General features: G+C 40.8%; 1 protein-coding gene across 4 annotated transcripts; it reads left to right on the forward strand.

The window, feature by feature from the left end:
- The first annotated feature begins 623 nt into the window (after positions 1-623).
- On the forward strand, positions 624-20761 carry arhgef18a (rho/rac guanine nucleotide exchange factor (GEF) 18a). 4 transcript variants are annotated; one of them, XM_026936656.3, is made up of 20 exons: positions 624-837; positions 7481-7542; positions 8080-8168; positions 8399-8539; positions 8871-9121; positions 9303-9428; positions 10047-10164; positions 12126-12368; positions 12862-12944; positions 13478-13656; positions 15074-15144; positions 15231-15410; positions 15569-15694; positions 16106-16191; positions 16302-16361; positions 16466-16513; positions 16629-17108; positions 17564-17831; positions 18678-18779; positions 19913-20761. In XM_026936656.3, the coding sequence occupies exons 3-20, from the start codon at positions 8096-8098 to the stop codon at positions 20038-20040; spliced, it is 2763 nt and encodes a 920-aa protein (XP_026792457.1). In that variant the 5' UTR covers positions 624-837; positions 7481-7542; positions 8080-8095; the 3' UTR covers positions 20041-20761. The 4 variants fall into 4 exon arrangements, with proteins under 4 accessions (XP_026792457.1, XP_026792458.1, XP_034159876.1 ...); XM_026936657.3 differs by lacking the exon at positions 7481-7542 and having other exon boundaries at positions 16629-17099; XM_026936655.3 differs by lacking the exon at positions 7481-7542 and having other exon boundaries at positions 625-837.
- The last annotated feature ends 109 nt before the right edge of the window (positions 20762-20870 follow it).

Here is a 20870-nt window from a genome sequence, read left to right on the forward strand (position 1 = left end):
CACCATACTGCTCTCTAACTAATTAAAAGATGAAACGCTTTACCCATAATTTTGTTTTAATGTGTAATTTCAAATAATCGTTGTTCTTTCTGAAGGGTTTATGTATGTGTTCATACTTGTGTATTACAAACAGATATTTGTGTATTATGGTTTATATCCAGCTAGCTAGTTTTCAAAGGTCAAAACAGGTTTTTGTGTATATTAGTTTACTACCTGATTATTTATAACAGTATACATAACATTACGTTATGTTTTAAATTTAATCCCATCGAATTGCTGTGTGAAAAATAATGTACAAAGAACGGGAGCTGATTTATTGTTAGCATGCACTAACATTTCTTACCTCAGATCATAAATATAACAGAAATAGTTTATTCATTCCGGTTATTTGAAATATCAAAGAGTAGATTTACTTGGGCAGTGTGGTATTGTGTATTTTTTCGAATTCAATTTATTTTCTGATATAAATATGTTAAGAAATAAATGAAAGAAAGTGGTCTTTCTCCTGCCGCATTTCTGAGCCTCGTCACACTCCGGAATGCAGCGCCATAGAGACCAGTGAATTCCCTGTCGTCTCCTCGGAAGTGGGCGTGGTATAAAGCTCACCTGTCGCGGGATTGGTCATGGTTTCACCGGAAGTGGGTGTGGCTTGTCTCTAGCCCTTGGTTTCGTGTGCACTTGCTGTACGTATGCCGGAGTGAAGAAATGACAAAGAAGTTAAAAACAAAATAAAATAAACACGCACACACACGAGCTGATATTATTTCACTGTGCGCTTCAGAGTTTGGGATTAAATGTTGTGGAATGATGTCCTGGTTTTAGAAGAAGATTAAACTGGTGAGTAAATGACTTTGTGGTTAAAACTTTAACGACTTTTTAACGTTGGTGTAGTTAAGGCCGAGGACTGCGCGTGCACGTTAAAATTTAAATGTCGAAAAAAAAAGTTAAAATAAAACTTTCAGTGGGGTAGCTTTTAAATTTTGGTAGTTTTTGTTTTTTCGGTTTGTGTCTCCTGCATTCCATGCATTCCCTGTGTGTGATTTATCTGCCATCTGTTCATCAGTTTCACTGCGTGGCTTCAACTCTGTTCACTGACTCTCACTGACTCTGTTCACTGACTCTCACTGACTCTGTTCACTGACACTCACTGACTCTGTTCACTGACACTCACTGACTCTGTTCACTGACTCTGTTCACTGACACTCACTGACTCTGTTCACTGACTCTGTTCACTGACACTCACTGACTCTGTTCACTGACACTCACTGACTCTGTTCACTGACTCTCACTGACTCTGTTCACTGACACTCACTGACTCTGTTCACTGACTCTCACTGACTCTGTTCACTGACTCTCACTGACTCTGTTCACTGACACTCACTGACTCTGTTCACTGACTCTCACTGACTCTGTTCACTGACACTCACTGACTCTCACTGACACTCACTGACTCTCACTGACTCTGTTAACTGACACTCACTGACTCTCACTGACACTCACTGACTCTGTTCACTGACTCTCACTGACTCTGTTCACTGACACTCACTGACTCTCACTGACACTCACTGACTCTGTTCACTGACTCTCACTGACTCTGTTCACTGACACTCACTGACTCTCACTGACACTCACTGACTCTGTTCACTGACTCTCACTGACACTCACTGACTCTGTTCACTGACTCTCACTGACTCTGTTCACTGACACTCACGGACTCTCACTGACTCTGTTCACTGACACTCACTGACTCTGTTCACTGACTCTGTTCACTGACTCTCACTGACTCTGTTCAGTGACACTCACTGACTCTCACTGACTCTCACTGACTCTGTTCACTTACACTCACTGACTCTCACTGACTCTGTTCACTGACACTCACGGACTCTCACTGACTCTGTTTACTGACACTCACTGACTCTGTTCACTTACTCTCTTCACTAACTCTCATTGACTCTCACTGACTGTGTTCACTTACTCTCTTCACTGACTCTCACTGACTCTCTTCACTGACTCTCACTGACTCTCTTCACTGACTCTCACTGACTCTGTTCACTAACTCTCACTGACTCTGTTCACTGACACTCACAGACTCTGTTCACTAACTCTCACTGACTTGGTTCACTAAATCCCTTTACTTACTCTCTTCACTCACTCTCTTCGCTGACTCCCTTTACTTACTCTTGCTGACTCCCTTTACTTACTCTCTTCACTGACTGGGTTCACTAACTCTCACTAGTCATGTTTACATGGACACTTTTTGTTTCAATCGGAATGAAATCAATCAGATTGATTAATCCGATCACAGTGTTTACAAGAACGCTGAATAAAGTAATCGGGTTGATGTGCGCGTTTACATGACAGAATCTTCTGACATGTGCACAGTGCACGAATACACGTTTCCTGCCGTTCCAACATGCAGATACTAGCAGCCACTCTCTTGCCATTGCTTCTTTTTTTCGTTTTAAAAAGCAGACTTAACATTTGCCTATTTCAGCTGCTAATTAGAAGTCGACGAGCGCGTGATGTTTTGTGCGGTGCTGCGTGTATTTATCAAGCAATTAAAATGCCCCTTCCCGAGCCCAGAACAAGGCGTCTGTGGATGAGTGTCCAAAGCAAGGACCGGTGGGACAACGTCGTCTTGCACCACTTCACAGACGAGGAGTGGAAGGAGAATTTTAGGATGACACGAAAGTCATTTATGACACTATGCTCCATGGTGGAGGGGAACATGGCACCTGGTGAGGCTACGGTCAGAGCCCCAATACCACTGACAGCCGTGCGTCATACGTCATTACGTGATTTGTACGTCATTGCACATGCAGAACTATCTGGTTTCATTTTCAACCCGATGAAGTGTTTATATGTCCTCTCCATCGGATTAGAAAAGGTTTAAACCACCCCTTACAATCCGAATGAAATTTTAATCGGTTTTGGCCAATTCATTCCGATTGACGTGTTTACATGTGACTTTTTAGATCTGATTGTGCTTCTAGTCCAATTACAATCGGATTATTAGTGTCCATGTAAACGTAGCTAATGACTCGGTTCACTGACTGTCTTTACTTACTCTTGCTGACTCCCTTTACTTACTCCTGCTGACTCCCTTTACTGACTCTCTACACTTACTCTCTTTAATTACTCTCACTGACTCCCTTTACTTACTCCTGCTGACTCCCTTTACTGACTCTCTACACTTACTCTCTTTAATTACTCTCACTGACTCCCTTTACTTACTCCTGCTGACTCCCTTTACTGACTCTCTACACTTTCTCTCTTTAATTACTCTCACTGACTCCCTTTACTTACTCCTGCTGACTCCCTTTACTGACTCTCTACACTTTCTCTCTTTAATTACTCTCACTGACTCTCTTTACTTACTCCCTTCACTGACTCTCTTCACTTACTCTCTTTAATTACTCTCACTGACTCTCTTTACTTACTCCCTTCACTGACTCTCTTCACTTACTCTCTTTAATTACTCTCACTGACTCTCTTCACTGACTGTCTTTAATTACGCTTGCTGACTCCCGTCACTGACTGCCTTTACTTACTCTCTTCACTACTCTCACTGACTCCCGTCACTGACTGCCTTTACTTACTCTCTTCACTATTCTCACTGACTCCCGTCACTGACTGCCTTTACTTACTCTCTTCACTGACTCTCTTCACTGACTCTCTTCACTGCACAATAAAGAGATAAATTCTAATTTTTGTCCCTTAAATGTTAAAATTGGATGCCGCTGTGGGTTACTTTAAATAACCCCCAAAACGGTTTGAAACAGTTTCACAAAAGCTGCTCACAAAGTTTGTTTTTCCACTGAACACAAGCTAATCATTGAGCCAGGTGTGTTACAGGTTACAGGCAGTCTCTCTCACACACACACTTTTAGTTATGTATTTGGTAAACAATGATATTTATGTATGTATGTAGTAAAAGAAATTAGTTATTTATTTAGTATTGGGTGAATTGAAATAATTTTTTAATTGGTAAAAGCTGGTGTGAGCTTATTTGGTGTAAAATTATATTTATTTTAAATGCTATTTATTAAACGGTTATTTATTTATTTGTTTGTATGTTTAGTAAAAGATGGTGAGGAAGTGACATAGAGAGAAAACAAATGTGAGGAGCAGGTGGAGGAGAGCTACGAGTTTAGGACTCTGCCTCATTTGCCTTTTTCCACTTTTTCAGATCAGCTGTTTTACACACACACACACACACACACACACACACACACACATCGTGCAGAAAGAAAAGCCTCGGGGCAACACACACAGACTGAACTCGCACAGTGCTGGAGTGTAAAACCCGACCTGTCAGTTTTTATTCCTGTCATTGTCAGTAACACTGATGCGGTGTGTTCCCTGTCAGTGTGAACAGAAATGGGCCTAAATCTGATCTTTCACTCCAACACACACACACACACACTCACAGGACTCATCCTGGTTTTAACACCAGTCGAGTTTTACACTTTCCATGATTTTGCACAACAGGTATTCCACTGAAGCTATTGTTACTAACGTTAGAAACGTGAAACATTCACAGATGCTTTGCAGATTTGTTTCATTAAACTGTTTTAACAGATCCATGAAGCTCATGTTCCTCAGGAATAGAAACTTTAAACACTCATGAGAATTCTCAATAATTTTCAGTTTGCTGTCAGTTTACTGTAAAATAACCACGTTAAAGAAGTCTGTTTATCTTTCCATGACTGACTTTCTTTTTGTCAGTCAGTAGGTCTCCCTGTCTCTCTTTCTATCTATTGGTCGGGCTCTCTGCCTCTCAGTCTCTGCCTTTCTTTCTGTCTGTATTTCAATCTGCACTCTGGGTGTCGTGGAGCACTGTGGAGAATCTGATTGGTTTTTGAGGAGGAGTACGGAGAATCTGATTGGTTGTTGAGCACTATGGAGAATCTGATTGGTTGTTGTTGAGCACTATGGAGAATCTGACTGGTTGTTGTTGAGCACTATGGAGAATCTGATTGGTTGTTGTTGAGCACTATGGAGAATCTGACTGGTTGTTGTTGAGCACTATGGAGAATCTGACTGGTTGTTGGGGAGCACTATGGAGAATCTGACTGGTTGTTGTTGAGCACTATGGAGAATCTGATTGGTTGTTGAGGAGCACTATGGAGAATCTGACTGGTTGTTGTTGAGCACTATGGAGAATCTGACTGGTTGTTGTTGAGCACTATGGAGAATCTGACTGGTTGTTGTTGAGCACTATGGAGAATCTGACTGGTTGTTGTTGAGCACTATGGAGAATCTGACTGGTTGTTGTTGAGCACTATGGAGAATCTGACTGGTTGTTGGGGAGCACTATGGAGAATCTGACTGGTTGTCGGGGAGCACTATGGAGAATCTGATTGGTTGTTGAGGAGCACTATGGAGAATCTGACTGGTTGTTGTTGAGCACTATGGAGAATCTGACTGGTTGTTGTTGAGCACTATGGAGAATCTGACTGGTTGTTGTTGAGCACTATGGAGAATCTGACTGGTTGTTGTTGAGCACTATGGAGAATCTGACTGGTTGTTGTTGAGCACTATGGAGAATCTGACTGGTTGTTGTTGAGCACTATGGAGAATCTGACTGGTTGTTGGGGAGCACTATGGAGAATCTGACTGGTTGTTGGGGAGCACTATGGAGAATCTGACTGGTTGTTGGGGAGCACTATGGAGAATCTGACTGGTTGTTGTTGAGCACTATGGAGAATCTGACTGGTTGTTGTTGAGCACTATGGAGAATCTGACTGGTTGTTGTTGAGCACTATGGAGAATCTGATTGGTTGTTGTTGAGCACTATGGAGAATCTGACTGGTTGTTGTTGAGCACTATGGAGAATCTGACTGGTTGTTGGGGAGCACTATGGAGAATCTGACTGGTTGTTGGGGAGCACTATGGAGAATCTGATTGGTTGTTGGGGAGCACTATGGAGAATCTGACTGGTTGTTGGGGAGCACTATGGAGAATCTGACTGGTTGTTGGGGAGCACTATGGAGAATCTGACTGGTTGTTGTTGAGCACTATGGAGAATCTGACTGGTTGTTGTTGAGCACTATGGAGAATCTGACTGGTTGTTGTTGAGCACTATGGAGAATCTGACTGGTTGTTGTTGAGCACTATGGAGAATCTGACTGGTTGTTGTTGAGCACTATGGAGAATCTGACTGGTTGTTGTTGAGCACTATGGAGAATCTGACTGGTTGTTAGGGAGCACTATGGAGAATCTGACTGGTTGTTGTTGAGCACTATGGAGAATCTGACTGGTTGTTGTTGAGCACTATGGAGAATCTGATTGGTTGTTGTTGAGCACTATGGAGAATCTGACTGGTTGTTGTTGAGCACTATGGAGAATCTGACTGGTTGTTGTTGAGCACTATGGAGAATCTGATTGGTTGTTGAGGAGCACTATGGAGAATCTGACTGGTTGTTGTTGAGCACTATGGAGAATCTGACTGGTTGTTGTTGAGCACTATGGAGAATCTGACTGGTTGTTGTTGAGCACTATGGAGAATCTGACTGGTTGTTGTTGAGCACTATGGAGAATCTGATTGGTTGTTGTTGAGCACTATGGAGAATCTGACTGGTTGTTGGGGAGCACTATGGAGAATCTGACTGGTTGTTGGGGAGCACTATGGAGAATCTGACTGGTTGTTGGGGAGCACTATGGAGAATCTGACTGGTTGTTGGGGAGCACTATGGAGAATCTGACTGGTTGTTGGGGAGCACTATGGAGAATCTGACTGGTTGTTGGGGAGCACTATGGAGAATCTGACTGGTTGTTGTTGAGCACTATGGAGAATCTGACTGGTTGTTGGGGAGCACTATGGAGAATCTGACTGGTTGTTGTTGAGCACTATGGAGAATCTGACTGGTTGTTGGGGAGCACTATGGAGAATCTGACTGGTTGTTGGGGAGCACTATGGAGAATCTGACTGGTTGTTGGGGAGCACTATGGAGAATCTGACTGGTTGTTGTTGAGCACTATGGAGAATCTGACTGGTTGTTGGGGAGCACTACGGAGCATCCATTTGGTTGTCGAGGAGCAATACAGGGAATCACAGTGTAACACCGAAACACATTCCAGATGTTTTGATGTGATTTATAATGGGAATGTGCGGAAGGGCGGTGACGCTTCAGAACAAGTTATACACTTAACACTGTGTGTGTGTGTGCGCATGCTGCTGGGTGTGGAGAGACACAGACACATAGTAACCCAACCAGTAAATGAGATACAGTGTGTGTAAACATTAGACAAGGTGAAACTGAGTGTGTTCCACTCATCACAAAGACACGAGAGGCAGACAGAAAGTCAAGGGCACTACACACTGCACCTGTCTGTCTCACTCTCTCTCTCTCTGTCTGTTATTGTCGGTCTGCTTTCTCTCTGTCTCTCTGTTTGCACTGTTCTTGTTTTTCTTTCATCCTGCACAGGTAATTATGTAAAAGACATTTCTTGTTTTGTCCCCATTGCACGTGCACAGGTCATTAACGTGTGTGTGAGTGAGTTGTCCTGCTTTTCCTGTTTTTGATAACACCAGGCTCGGTGAGTTTTACACTTCTTCCTGTTGTGTTGTCTGCCTCATGAATCACTGAGAGAGGTGTGGCCATGAGCCAGAGGTGTGGCCACAGAGAGAGCTGGAGTATTCTGAGCATTATTTCAGCAGAATGTTACACAGCTGATTTTTGTATTTGTACTGTTTCTGATTCAGCTAAAAGTTATTTCACAGCAGTGATAATTTTCACAAACTTTTTTGGATTTCATGCTAATAATATTAGTAATATATTATAATAACTATGAAATAGGTTTATTGATTGGAGATATATGTGTGTGTGTGTGTGTGTGTGTATATATATATATGTATATATGTGTGTGTGTGTATATATATAATGTGTATATAATGTGTGTGTGTTTGGTGATGTTGAACTTGTCTGTTAATCAGCACGCAGGAAATTCTGCTTTAATAATCATCTCCACATTCCACAGCAGTTATTTCTGATTGTTAAATCAGAAGTTAAATCTCAGGTGATTGAAATGACGCAGCACACGGCTAAGTTTGTTTTATTTATTATATCTTTATAGATAAGAGGTGAGCAGGATGGAGGAGAGTGATCAGCTCCGACACAAATCTGTCCTGGACGAGTTGACAGCTGATGGCATCAACATCGAGGGTTGATGATTATTTCTCCTTTTATCTCTCTTTTTATTCCTTCTTACTGATTTATATATAATAGTTGTGATGATGTATGTTTTATAGTTTTAGGCCTGGATGGATGAACGGAAGGATGTGTGAATGGGTGGATGGGTGACCTGATTGATGGATTGATATGTAGCAGTAGGTACACTACACATGTTCAGGAGCAGCACAGCGCTCTTTACCAAACTTTGTGTGTGTGTGTAGATGTGCAGTACTTGGCTCTGAGGGAGGATCTGGAATCTGATGCTCGGGATTTTGAAGCTCCCACATGGAGTTTAGCTGTAGATCAGCAGTATTTGAAGAATTTCTCTAAAGATGCAGTTAAGAGACAAGACGTCATCCACGGTGAGCAAATTTGTTTGTTTGTTTGTTTATCTCACACACAGGCAAAATACTATATTATATTAAATACAGAAGTTTAAAAGTGTGTGTTAGCCATGTGACAATTGTGTAACTTTTTTCATTGTAATTTAAATTATCATCATTTCTCCAAGAAGGACACGTGTGAAACCTGCTCCTTCATATTTGTCCAAAATCAGGACTGTTAGAAGAGGTTTAACACGTTAACACGCCCACAGTAGCAGAGATTGATGGAGTATTATGTCCCTGACTCTCAGCAAACATCTTTGAAATCTCTGTGGTTTTTATTTGTTTATATCGTTGTTTTGGTTCACAGAGTTGATCCAGACAGAGATAAACCATGTGCGGACGCTGAAGCTCATGCTGAGTGTGTATCTGCGTGAGCTGCGGGACTCACTGCTGATGGACGAATCTCAGCTTGAGCGTCTCTTCCCTCGTCTGGACCGTTTACTGTACGAACATCAGAACTTCCTGCAGAGACTGAAAAACCGCCGCAGAGAGTGTCTGGAGGCAGGAAGTGACAAAAACTACTGCATCAGTAACATAGGAGACATCCTTATCACTCAGGTATACACACACACACACACACACACACACACAATATTCCCAAGTGTCTAATGTTCCTGTGTCTAATGTTCCCAGTTCCCCATGTGCCCACATGCCCATGTACCTGTGTCTAATGTTATCATTCATCTCTTAGTTTTTACATCACATTTGTATCTTATTGTGTGTGTGTGTGTGTGTGTAGTTTTCAGATGAGCTCAGAAGCAGGCTGCAGGACAGTTACGGTGTTTTCTGCAGTCACCACACAGAGGCAGTGAATTTCTACAAAGAACAATTCCAGAACAATAAAAAGTTTCAGAGTCTGATACGAGTGAGTGACCGTGCGGAATTACCTTTCGTTAATATTCATTACCTTCTTTGAACTCCACCTCCTTTTCAACTTGTCTTACTCTCAGTGGGCAGCGTCATGTTTGGATACGTCAGTGTCCTCATGTGTCATCACTTTTACATGCACAAGTGACATTTGTTTATTCACCATCACTCTCTAGTTTATCAGATTTATGCAGATATTTTAGTGCTGACCAGCAACACTGTTCACCTAATTACACAGCTAGCAAACTAGCAACACAAGCTAGTTACATAACTTATACAGTCACATAGTACATGAACAATGTTAAACCTAATGCAGGCAGCTTGAATCACAAGTGTAGCTTCATTGGTATTTGAGCTACATTTGCCATGTTGATTGTAGTGTAGCTGGCTGGCTTTAGCAAAATCAGTTTTAATGAGTACCTTTCCTCAGAGTGCATCATGAAAGTATCCCTCTTTACACTTTTAGAGCTTTATATCAACAGTTCATGTTCTTTCCACTAATACACCATTGTTATTAATGGATTATATTTACGTAGAAGTGATTGTTTGGATCATGTTTGGGGTTAAGAGGGGCACAGTGTATGAAACATAACATAATGGTGTTTCATGTCGTCAGAGAATTGGTCAGTTGTCGATCGTGAGGAGGTTGGGCATTCCGGAGGGGATTCTGCTCATCACACAGCGCATCACCAAATACCCTGTCCTGGTGGAGCGCATTATTAAAAACACTGAAGGTAAAGAATCATATTTTACTTTCTGTTGTTTTAGTCTTATGTGCAATCTCAAGAATGTTTATAATTGCACTGTTTAAAATTAAAAAAAAAAAAATTAAAAATTTAATCATACTCAGAGTTAATACTGTGTTCTAATAATGAGTAATTTCAAATAATGAACAGATTATTTGTCCAGCACTGTGTAGTGTAATCCTCAAAGGCTCCCTAAAGCACATATTACTTCACCCTCTAAGTAGCGTGTAGGACTAAAATATAAAGGTATTATTATCTTAGTCCGCTGCTCGCCTATGACCAAGGACAGAAATAGGTGCAGCCGAAGGTTAAATATGTGTTTTAACTTTATGACTTAAATATCTGACTCCAATACAGTTAATTAATTACCTGACTCCAATTAATAATCTTCTAGTTATTGCTAGAAGTGTAATACCTCAGTGTTCTATTTGTATTTACTCTAAAATAGCTTCATGCAAAGCTTTCATTATAAAATGAGGTTCTTATGTGTCAGAGGCTTTATATAGCCTATTTAGCATATAGCCTATTTATTAAACAGTTATTTTGTTACCTCATAGGTTCCTATCGACGCACAAGCCTAGGCGTTTCCTATTTACTTGTCAGAGGTTTTATTAAACTTGCAAGTGTTAGCCTCTTCTCTTAGCTCGTCTGAGGTCGCTTTCAAAAGTGTCTAACGTACTAAAGCTTTAGCTAGGAAACTATTTCTAATAACCATATAAATCATTTTAAAGCACAGTCCCTTCTTGCAGAAGAGCTACTGAGTATTGAGAGATAAGGTAATGAATGGTTTTATTGTTCAAAACTCAAATGCACAATATACAGAAAGTAAAAACAAAGAGAACTTACAGAGTCGCAGGCATAGGACTCTTGATGGAAAATGCATCTGGATGCATGATGGTAAAGCATCTCACTAATGGTAAAACCTTCCCTTTATGGTAAAGCCCCCATTTTTATACCCCTGAGCCTCTTTGAAGTGTGTCATAACCAGAGTACCAATTGGAAGAGACACAATTTTTAGGGCAGGGTGGACCCCCAGCCGGCTATCTCAACGTAAGGAACTGTATGTTAATTAATTTCCTGAGAATGATTCGGTGGGAACAAAGCCAAGATGTCTCACATGCAGACCAGGTGTTGCCAGTACGTGTGTGTGTTAGTGTGTGAAGAAAAAACATTGCAACATATACTGTAATGTTTTGTTACATATATGTTATTTCCTAAACTTCTATGATATTTATGATGTCACCACATCGTTCACCATGAAACGTGAATTAGATTGATACCAAACATGCCCTGAGGAATATTGTAGTTAAGCATAGTTTAGATGACTAGGTTCAGGTTTACATGGTCTCTCTGACACATTTCTTATCATTTTAACCTTAATCATAAATCTACTACAAGTGTACTTACATTTAGGGGAACTGAATCCTAAAAGGCTCCTATTGGACATTAAATGCACTACAGAGTTGTTAAAGCCATTGTTCTATACCCTATGTAGTGTACTTGTTTAGGGAATATGGAGGTGAATCTCAAAAGGCAAAGTGCAATAGATAGTGTAGTGTATTTCTATAGGGAACAAAATGTAGCAAATTAAAGTGTAAATCAACACAATATTGATCTATATGAGCTGTAAACACAGGGTTTTTGGTGTTCTCTGGTAATATGAGTCATTTCAAACAGTAAGCAAATCAATATATATGCTCTTTCAGTTTTGTGTGGTGTATTTATTTAGTTTTGTAATGCACTGGATAGTATCAAGGAACTTATTTCATAGCCTCCATTACACACTTAGCTACTGATATAAAGCTAGCTACTAAGTTACACACTAGTCAGTTACACAATCTAGTCAGTTAGTTAACTACATTTTAAATGTTATAATCCTGTTAACCTGTAGCCTGATTATCAGCACACTGCTAATCAAAAGACATTTTTTGGTTTCTGTTTTGTGTCAGCGAGCACACAGGAGTATGAGGATCTTGTAAATGCTCTGGAGTGCATTAAGGACACAATCTCCACCGTGGACATGCAGGTCCATCAGTATGAGCAGCTCCGGGAAATCGCTGCTAACCTTGAACCCAAATCCTATGGCAGGGTGAGCAATGGCAAGATTTTCCGCAGAGACGATCTGCTTCAGAATGACAGGAAGTTGCTGAGAGAAGGTGTACTGACCTGGAGACCCCAAAACAGGTCCAAAGGTGGGAAAGTAACTGCTTAGTATCGCCCAGCACTGAATAACGACATGTTTACATAGCTAACATTTTTCTGTTGCTAATTTGGATTATGTGCACTGCAAAAAATGATATCTAGTTTAACTAGTATTTCTCTTTATTAAATTGTTTTAAATAAGATTATTAAGCTTGTTTCTAGATATTTTTGCTTATTTTCCAGCTCAACAAGTTCCTATGGTCTAATTTTCTTGGGTTTCCAGGTGCCTGGGTCCAGTGTTTCTTGGTCTCCCTTTTCCCAGGGTATAATATTCTCAGGCCCCCATGTTCCCGGGATCTAATTTTCTCAGGCACCTGTGTTCCTGTTTCTAATTTTCTCAGGTTTCCATGTTCCCAGAGTGTAATTTTCCCAGGGCTGCATGTTTCTCTGTGTCTCAAAGTGTTCGCACTGCCCCCTGGTGGCCCCACTGGCCATTTCTGTATAAGTTGAACACTGATACTGATAGTCTTTTGTGTTTGGCAGCTTTGGACATCCTTGTGGTTCTGCTGCCTGATTTACTGCTGCTGCTACAGGAGAAAGACCAGAAATACATATTCGCTCCTCTGGTGAGCAAACACTCTTTTACACACACACACACACACACACACACTCCTCACACACACTCGTCTGAGACTCACTCCTCACACACATTCATCTGAGACTCGCTCCTCGCACACACTCCTGAGACTCACTCCTCTGAGACACCATCCTCACACACAATTTTATTAGACAAACTCCCTACACACACTTTTCTGAGACACTCCCCACACACACCTTTCTGAGACTCACTGCTCGCTCACACTTTTCTGAGACCCACTTCTCACACTCTCTCCTGGTTTGTACTTCTATGTTGAAGCATGTCCTTGTCATTGTGGGTAAGCGTAGCTCTGTGTTCATGTTAAGTGTAAGTATGAAGGCAGACACGTGACCCGCCCGCACACGGCACCTTCACACGTTCACAAACGCGTCGGTGCAAGAGTATAAAGTCACTCTTATACCCTGTGCTCATCACACACTGGCCTGGGCTTTTTCGCTGTGTTTATAGTATCATGTTCTGTAACCTGAGAGTCGTGTGTGTGTGTGTGTGTGCGCTTGTTAGGATGGGAAGCCCGCTGTTCTTCCCCTGCAGAAGCTGATCGTGAGGGAAGCGGCTCACAGTGACCGGGCGATGTATCTGATCTCAGCGTCTGATGTCAAAGCCGATCTGTACGAGTTCCACACCTCAACAGCTGAAGAACGAAGCAGCTGGAGACAGCAGATATGGGAAACTATTGAGAAGTGAGTACAATTTATATAATAATAATAATAATAATAATAATAATACATTTTATTTATGGAAAGTTTTTTACAAATACATATCGTAACTCAGAGTGCTGTACAATCAGGTAGTAAAAACCAAATGATAAAATGTAAAAAGATGAAAAGATGAAGCGAAAATATAAATAATTTAGGAAATTAAGAAGAATTAATTCAAAGAATTTTAAAAGAAATTCAAATTCAAATTTTAAATTAAATTCAAATAAGCTTAACCTGTAAATACCAAAACTGAGAAAGTATAGAACACCTTTAGGCTTCAGTGTGTTTTGGCTGTAAAACATTTTGTTTTGTTTATGTTTTGATATTCAGTATTTCAGTAATGAAATTAAAATGGATGAATGAATGACAGCAATAATCAAATATATTGTAGATTTGCTCAGTTTGTCCCTTCCTCACCTGTAGGCCTGTCATGATAACTACTTTTGTTGGATGATGTATTGTCCCAGAAATAATGGGATAAACGATATAATTGTCATTTTAAGACCATTTTATTCCACTGATATAATGATAATATGATGGCATAATCCAAGTACACCCTTTAAAAGAGCAGGGAACTTTTAATTCTTAAGAATATTCAGACATTGGAATTGGAAAGTCCTAAAAAAAAATTAAACATCCTAAATAAAAAAAATAAAAAAAAAAACAGAAATAAAATAAAACAACACAACCAAAACAATAAATAAAATGGACTCTTGGTCTTGGCCATTAACAAAAATTGTACTAAATATTAAACATTTGGCACAGGAGTATAGAGAGTCATTTATTAGAGTGTCTCTGGACATAACGATTTTCTTTATGCTTTAGTTTTTTCTTTGTCCGTGTTTTAGTGCATTGTTACGGAAAGAGCGTATTCACAACGTGACTTACCATTCTACCTAGCATGTTGCTTAAGTTCAAGTTCACTTGTGTATTTGTTCGCACAGCAGGTCAATTCCCAGGATTACTGACTATGACTGGATTATTTGAAACACTAGAACTTCTCTTTCTAGATTTTTCTTCACCAAAAGCATTGTTAGTGCATTGTTAATATGTCATTTTTTCAACTGTACACATCTGCATTTGCTACAAATCTTAAATTCGAATTCACACAGTTTTTACATTTGAATGTGCATTTTTATTTTAAATCCGACGAATATTTGAAGTTTGAATTTTAATACGATAGAGCAGACGAGAGGACAGAAGCAGCGCGAATGGCTAAAATGTTGGTGACATTCATTCTTATGTAAACACAGTGGGCAATATCGAGGTCAGCAAAAATGATAGAGGTCATGTCCATATATCGTACAATAAGTTGATAATGTAATTATTGTGACAGGCCTACTCGCCTGTCTCAACCACTTTGTCCCTTACTTGCCTGTCTCACTCGCTTACCCCTCAGATGTCCACATGTAGAGGAAGAGCTTATGGAGCATGAAGAAGTTTATCCTGATAAACTCCGCGAAGTTCACGGTAACAATAATAAATCTACAGCGCAATTATAAATACACACAGCATTAAGATAGTGTATAATTTTGTGTGTGTGTGTGTGTGAGTAGAGCAGCTGTGTGAGAAAGATGCTCAGATCGAGGAGATTCTCAGGCAGAAGCTGCAAATTTTTTCCGACCTGTTAGAGGTTCCAGTGGAGAGCTCGACTACAGCAAGACGCCTGCTGCTGCGAGGTTCTGCTTCTGAGCTCCAGCAGGGGGAGCTGCTCGTGAACACCGCCATCATACAGGGTACACACACACCCTTTCAGTGAATATCAGCTAGTCTGAGTTTACTTTTACAGAAAAGATCAGCCAAAGCTAAACACCTAATGTGAATAACAGCTCTATGTGAATAGCACACTCTGCACTCTCTCTGAGTGTGTGTTTTTTTTTTTTTTTTTTTCCAGCTGAGAGTTTACAGATGCAGTTGATGGACGGGGAGATGAACTTTATTCCTCTGTCTGGTGAGAGAGATGATGTCGAGCTGCACAGAAAATCACAAACTTTGCCTGCATACAACAGAATGACAAAAAGTAAGATTTATATAAAACATAACGAAAATGTTTCACACACATAGAAGCAGCTTGGCTGTTAACAGCGCCCCCTTCTGGAACCTATGGGAGAGTGGGTCACTGAAATGTTTATCACGCTATATCACACACACACACACACACACACACACAGCATGTTGCTGTAGCTGTAACTTGTGCTAACTCATCCCTGAATCCTGACTCCTGCTGCATTACACACACCAACCGAGATGTGATCTGGGTTTCAGTAGAAACAAAATAAAACAAGATAAAACACAGCACTGGAGCTTTAATTAACACGTACTGTGTTAGATATTAGATGAATTTGTCATCGAGACCTAGTAAAAAATAAAATAATTACAGATGCATGTGTTAACTCAAATTTATTATTATTATTGTTACTGTGTGTTGCAGGTGGTGATGGAATTCGGTCCAGAGATCAGAGACCAAACTCAGATCCTCATCTCAGAGACCTTTACCTCAATCCCCTCGAGTTATCTGTGTGTAACACACCTGTCTCACTCTCTCTCTCTCGCTCTCTCTCTCTCTCGCTCTTTCTCTCTCTCTCTCTCTCTCTCTGATCTACTCTTCATCTCTGTGTGATTTTCAGGCTGATGATGAAGGGTGCTCTACTTTTCCTCCTCTTCCAGCACACGTCTTTAAAGCCGAGGTTAAACTGCTCTCACTCTCACATTTATCATTAAAATTATGCAAAATTACACTTAACTTACTCTGTGTGTGTGTGTGTGTGTGTGTGTGTGTGTGTTTCCCCAGTGGATTGAGACTGCAGATAAACTGATACGGATGCTGTACAGCCTAAAGGTAAAGAAATAAAAAGTGTATAAATTTATTTGAGAAATCACAGTTAAGTAGCAGAAAGACACTGATCAGCTGACTGCATTGCGTGTGTGTGTGCGTGTGTGTGTTTGCGTGTCAGGCACTGGTCTCTCAGCAAGACAGCGAGTTGGAGGTTCTGCGTGTGGCTCAGTCAGAGCGTGAGCGTCCTTCCCGTCAGCGTTTCAGCTCCATCCAGGATCAGGAGCGACAGCGCCACCTGGAGAAGCAGCGTGAGGAGCTCCTCCACCTACAGAAAGTCCACATGCAGCAGCGGAAGGAGCAGGAGGAGTGGGCTCGCGAGCGTCAGCGCCACCTCCTGTACATGCAAGAGCGGGAACAGGAACTGAGTCGCCGCATGGATGAGTGTAAAAACAAGGAGGCATGGCTCTGTGCTGAGAGGGACGTCTTGAGCCGGAGCCGAGAGGAGTACCAGCAGGACCTGGAGCGTCTGAGGGAGAGCACTCGCACCGTGGAGAAAGAGAAGGAGAAATTGGAGCAGGACATCAGGCGATTCAGAAAACACAAGAACCTCACCAACCTGGGCGGAGCCTCACACCTGGACAATGCACATGTACCAAATGTGAAATATAATCCTCGCACACACACACACACACACACACACACACACACACAGAGTGGCCATGCCTCCTAGTGCTTTCCCTAGGGCTGGCCCTCACACAGGTCACGCCTCCTTACTCTTTCACTAGGACCACCCAGTCACAGGCCATACCTCCTTCCTTTTTTATTAGAACCACCCCACACAGGCCACGCCTCCTTCCTGTTTTACTGTGACTAAATTACAGAAGCCACGCCTCCTTCCTGTTTTACTATGGCTGATTTACACGCAGTAGACTGTTCTGTTGTGTTACTATAGGAACAAAGTCCTCACTTTTATGTTAGCTTGCTATCTCGGTAGTTAAATGCTTAGCAGCAGGAAGTCATGTGACCTTCATGTGACCTTCGGTTACTTTTTTTAACCATAATCTGATATACATATTGTACGCTAATTAGGTTATTTTTATCTTGTTTGCTTAGGTGGCTGTTCCGTATTCATCATCTGACGATATGCTCAGCACCAGATCTCTCGTACCTCAAGAGCGCCCTCCGCTGGTCCCTCCTCGCAAAGAGAGCATCAGTGTCACAGCGAGCGTGAAAGCGGACGTTCCCATCCAGCTGGTGAGCGCGACGAACGAGGCACTAAAATCCAGCGGCGTCCAGCAGCAAATCCCAACTAAACTAGCCATTAGCAAAGGAAAGGAGAAGAACAAGAGCAAGAACTCACATCATCGCACCAACAGCGCAGGTGACACAAACACCCACGTTCTACGTTTTACACACAGAATTGAAGGGAGGAATGTAGAATGCAAACATAATCGGGCTTGAGACGGAACCCTGAGGAACACAGCGTGCGTTTATAACAGGGCTGCAGCTAAACTTTACTTAGATAATCAATGAAGTTATTGTTTTTTGTTTTTTTAACTGATTTCACACACTGAATCACTGTTAGAGGATATTACCTTACAAGCTCTGATTTGTTCAGACGAGTCAACTTCAATATAAAGGCCGATATCTGCTGACCGTTTCACTAACCAAAATACTCGGATGCTATTTTTTTTTTGCTTACCGTGTGTGTGTGTGTGTGTGTGTGTGTGTGTGTGTGTGTGTGTGTGTGTGTGTGTGCATGCACGCGCACACGGAATGAATTTTCAGTGTGGAGAATCAACTCCAAAGCTTTGTGGTTGATTCTTGGAATCAGTGAATCGACTCTTTTAGGGATCGACTCGCAAGATGGAAATGTGATGACTTCACACATGTCTAAAAAATATACTTACTGTACTTAAAGAAAATGAAGCCATGTAGTACTTTCCAAATAACAGTAAAAATGCTAATTGATTCAGATAGCATTATTATTTTGTGGTGTGAAGAGACGTAGTTCGTAGTCGATCGTAGTCGTTGTGTTGATTAGTTGTTGCAGCTCTGGTTTATAACACATTTATTTACTGTGTGTTAATGTGCTTTTGCAGTGTTCGTAGTTGGAAATGTGTTTTGTTACGTTACTAAGAGTTTGTGTGAGTTTAATGCGTTTACACACTATACTGCAATAACATGGTGTGTGTGTGTGTGTGTGTGTGTGTGTGTGGTTTTTCAGCCTCGATAGAAGTTTCTGAAGTTTTTCCCATTAAAGTGTCAGGAAATGAAGGAGGAAGTTTACGAGCAATGAAAACCACAAGCCCACACACACTCACTGCAGGTAACACACACACTGCAAGTATCTCTCACACACACACACACTCGCTGCAGGTAACACACACACTGCAAGTATCTCACACACAAACACACACACACACACTCACTGCAGGTAACACACACACTGCAAGTATCTCACACACACACACGCACACACTGCAGGTAACACACACACTGCAAGTATCTCACACACTCACACACACACACACTCACTGCAGGTAACACACACACTGCAAGTATCTCACACACACACACGCACACACTGCAGGTAACACACACACTGCAAGTATCTCACACACTCACACACACACACACTCACTGCAGGTAACACACACACTGCAAGTATCTCACACACACACACGCACACACTGCAGGTAACACACACACTGCAAGTATCTCACACACACACACACACACACTCGCTGCAGGTAACACACACACTACAAGTATCTCACACACACACACACACACACACACAATCACTGCAGGTAACACACACACTGCAAGTATCTCACACACACACACACGCACACACTGCAGGTAACACACACACTGCAAGTATCACATACACACACACACACACACACACACACACTGCAAGTATCACATACACACACACACACACTCACTCTGCAGGTAACACACACATTACAGGTAACATACACACACTGCAGGTAACACACGCACACACACATACACACACTGCAGGTAACACACATCCTGTGATGGTGTAATTTGTTGTTTATGCAGCAGTTTTCGTGCTGAAACAGTAACACTGGTGAATAAACAGTAAAATGTTTCATTTTGGAAAAATCATTTGGTTTCATTTGTTTTAGTTACTTTTAGTTAGCTTTGTTACTCTGTTAGCTAATTAGCACACTAGCTAATGGGTCGGAATCACACTGTTCTTTGAAACACAGCTGTTTATAACTATGAACAAATTCCATCTGTACATCTGTCAGTACTTTGCTAGCGTGTTAGCATGCTAGGTATTCAGCTATCTTATAGCATGTGTGTGTTTACAAATGTAAACTAGTTATTAAACATGTGAGTGTCTGTGTGATGGTGTGTTAGCGTGACAGAGACTGAGTATAAATCTTCATGTTCTTTAAGCTGTGTTAATTTGGTGATTTTCAGACATTTATCCAGAACATGCTCTGAACTCGAAGCCTCCACATTCAGGAAACGCTCTCCGAAAATCCGCTCAGCCACAGAACCATCAGAGAACCAAGAGCAGCAACCAGGAGGACATTTTCTTCTTTTAATTCTTCACTGTGAATCATCTGTGAACATTTAAACACACTCACACAGTTCAACAGCGTGATGAATAGAATTTCTATGGCAGTGACAGTGAATTTTACACATTTTTATACACAGGTTTTAATTTTAGAAGCTGGTGAAGGAAATTATTTTTAATGTTTTACTACCACTGTTTTATAGCACTTTCTTTTTTGTTTAAAAAAAAAAAAAAAAAAAAAAAAAAAAGGATGGAAATTCATCCACAAACACTAGAAAAGTTCCAGATCAAAGTGCTGTTTTTGTAAAGAACTGTATAATTTGTGAATATCATGACTCAAGTTCAGGGAATTTAAAATGAATAATTTAGAAAATAAAAAATTAGTGATATAATGCTGTTAGAGAAAAGAATTAGCCGTTTGAATTTCTTTTTTTGTGGGGGGGGGATTATGTTTGTTCAGATTTTTTGTTGTAGTTAAAATTTCAGGGCTCAGAAAAAGTAGATCTGAAAATCCAAGCTGAAAAATTTGTACATTTTCGAAAATGATGTATATTTTCTGTTAGAGAAACACCTCTAGACTTTTACAATCTTGTGTTTCAAAAAAAAATCCTGCTGGATCGAGTTATCATGCACGAACATTTAAGTAATGTGAGGTTTTTCTTCTTTTTTTAATTCTGGAAAAAAGGGACATTTGAAACCAAAAACTTTTGGATTTTGTAGTCTGAAAAAATAAATGTTGAATTTTTGTGCTTTAATTGTTTTTTTTAAACCCTCAGAGTGAAAGCATTTATATAAACCAACACTGCAGTTATCTGCAGAAGAAACGTGATCATGGCTGTGTTCTAATACGGTTTCCTG

This window comes from Pangasianodon hypophthalmus, chromosome 4, assembly GCF_027358585.1.
Source record: "Pangasianodon hypophthalmus isolate fPanHyp1 chromosome 4, fPanHyp1.pri, whole genome shotgun sequence".
In the NCBI taxonomy this organism is placed as follows: domain Eukaryota; kingdom Metazoa; phylum Chordata; class Actinopteri; order Siluriformes; family Pangasiidae; genus Pangasianodon; species Pangasianodon hypophthalmus.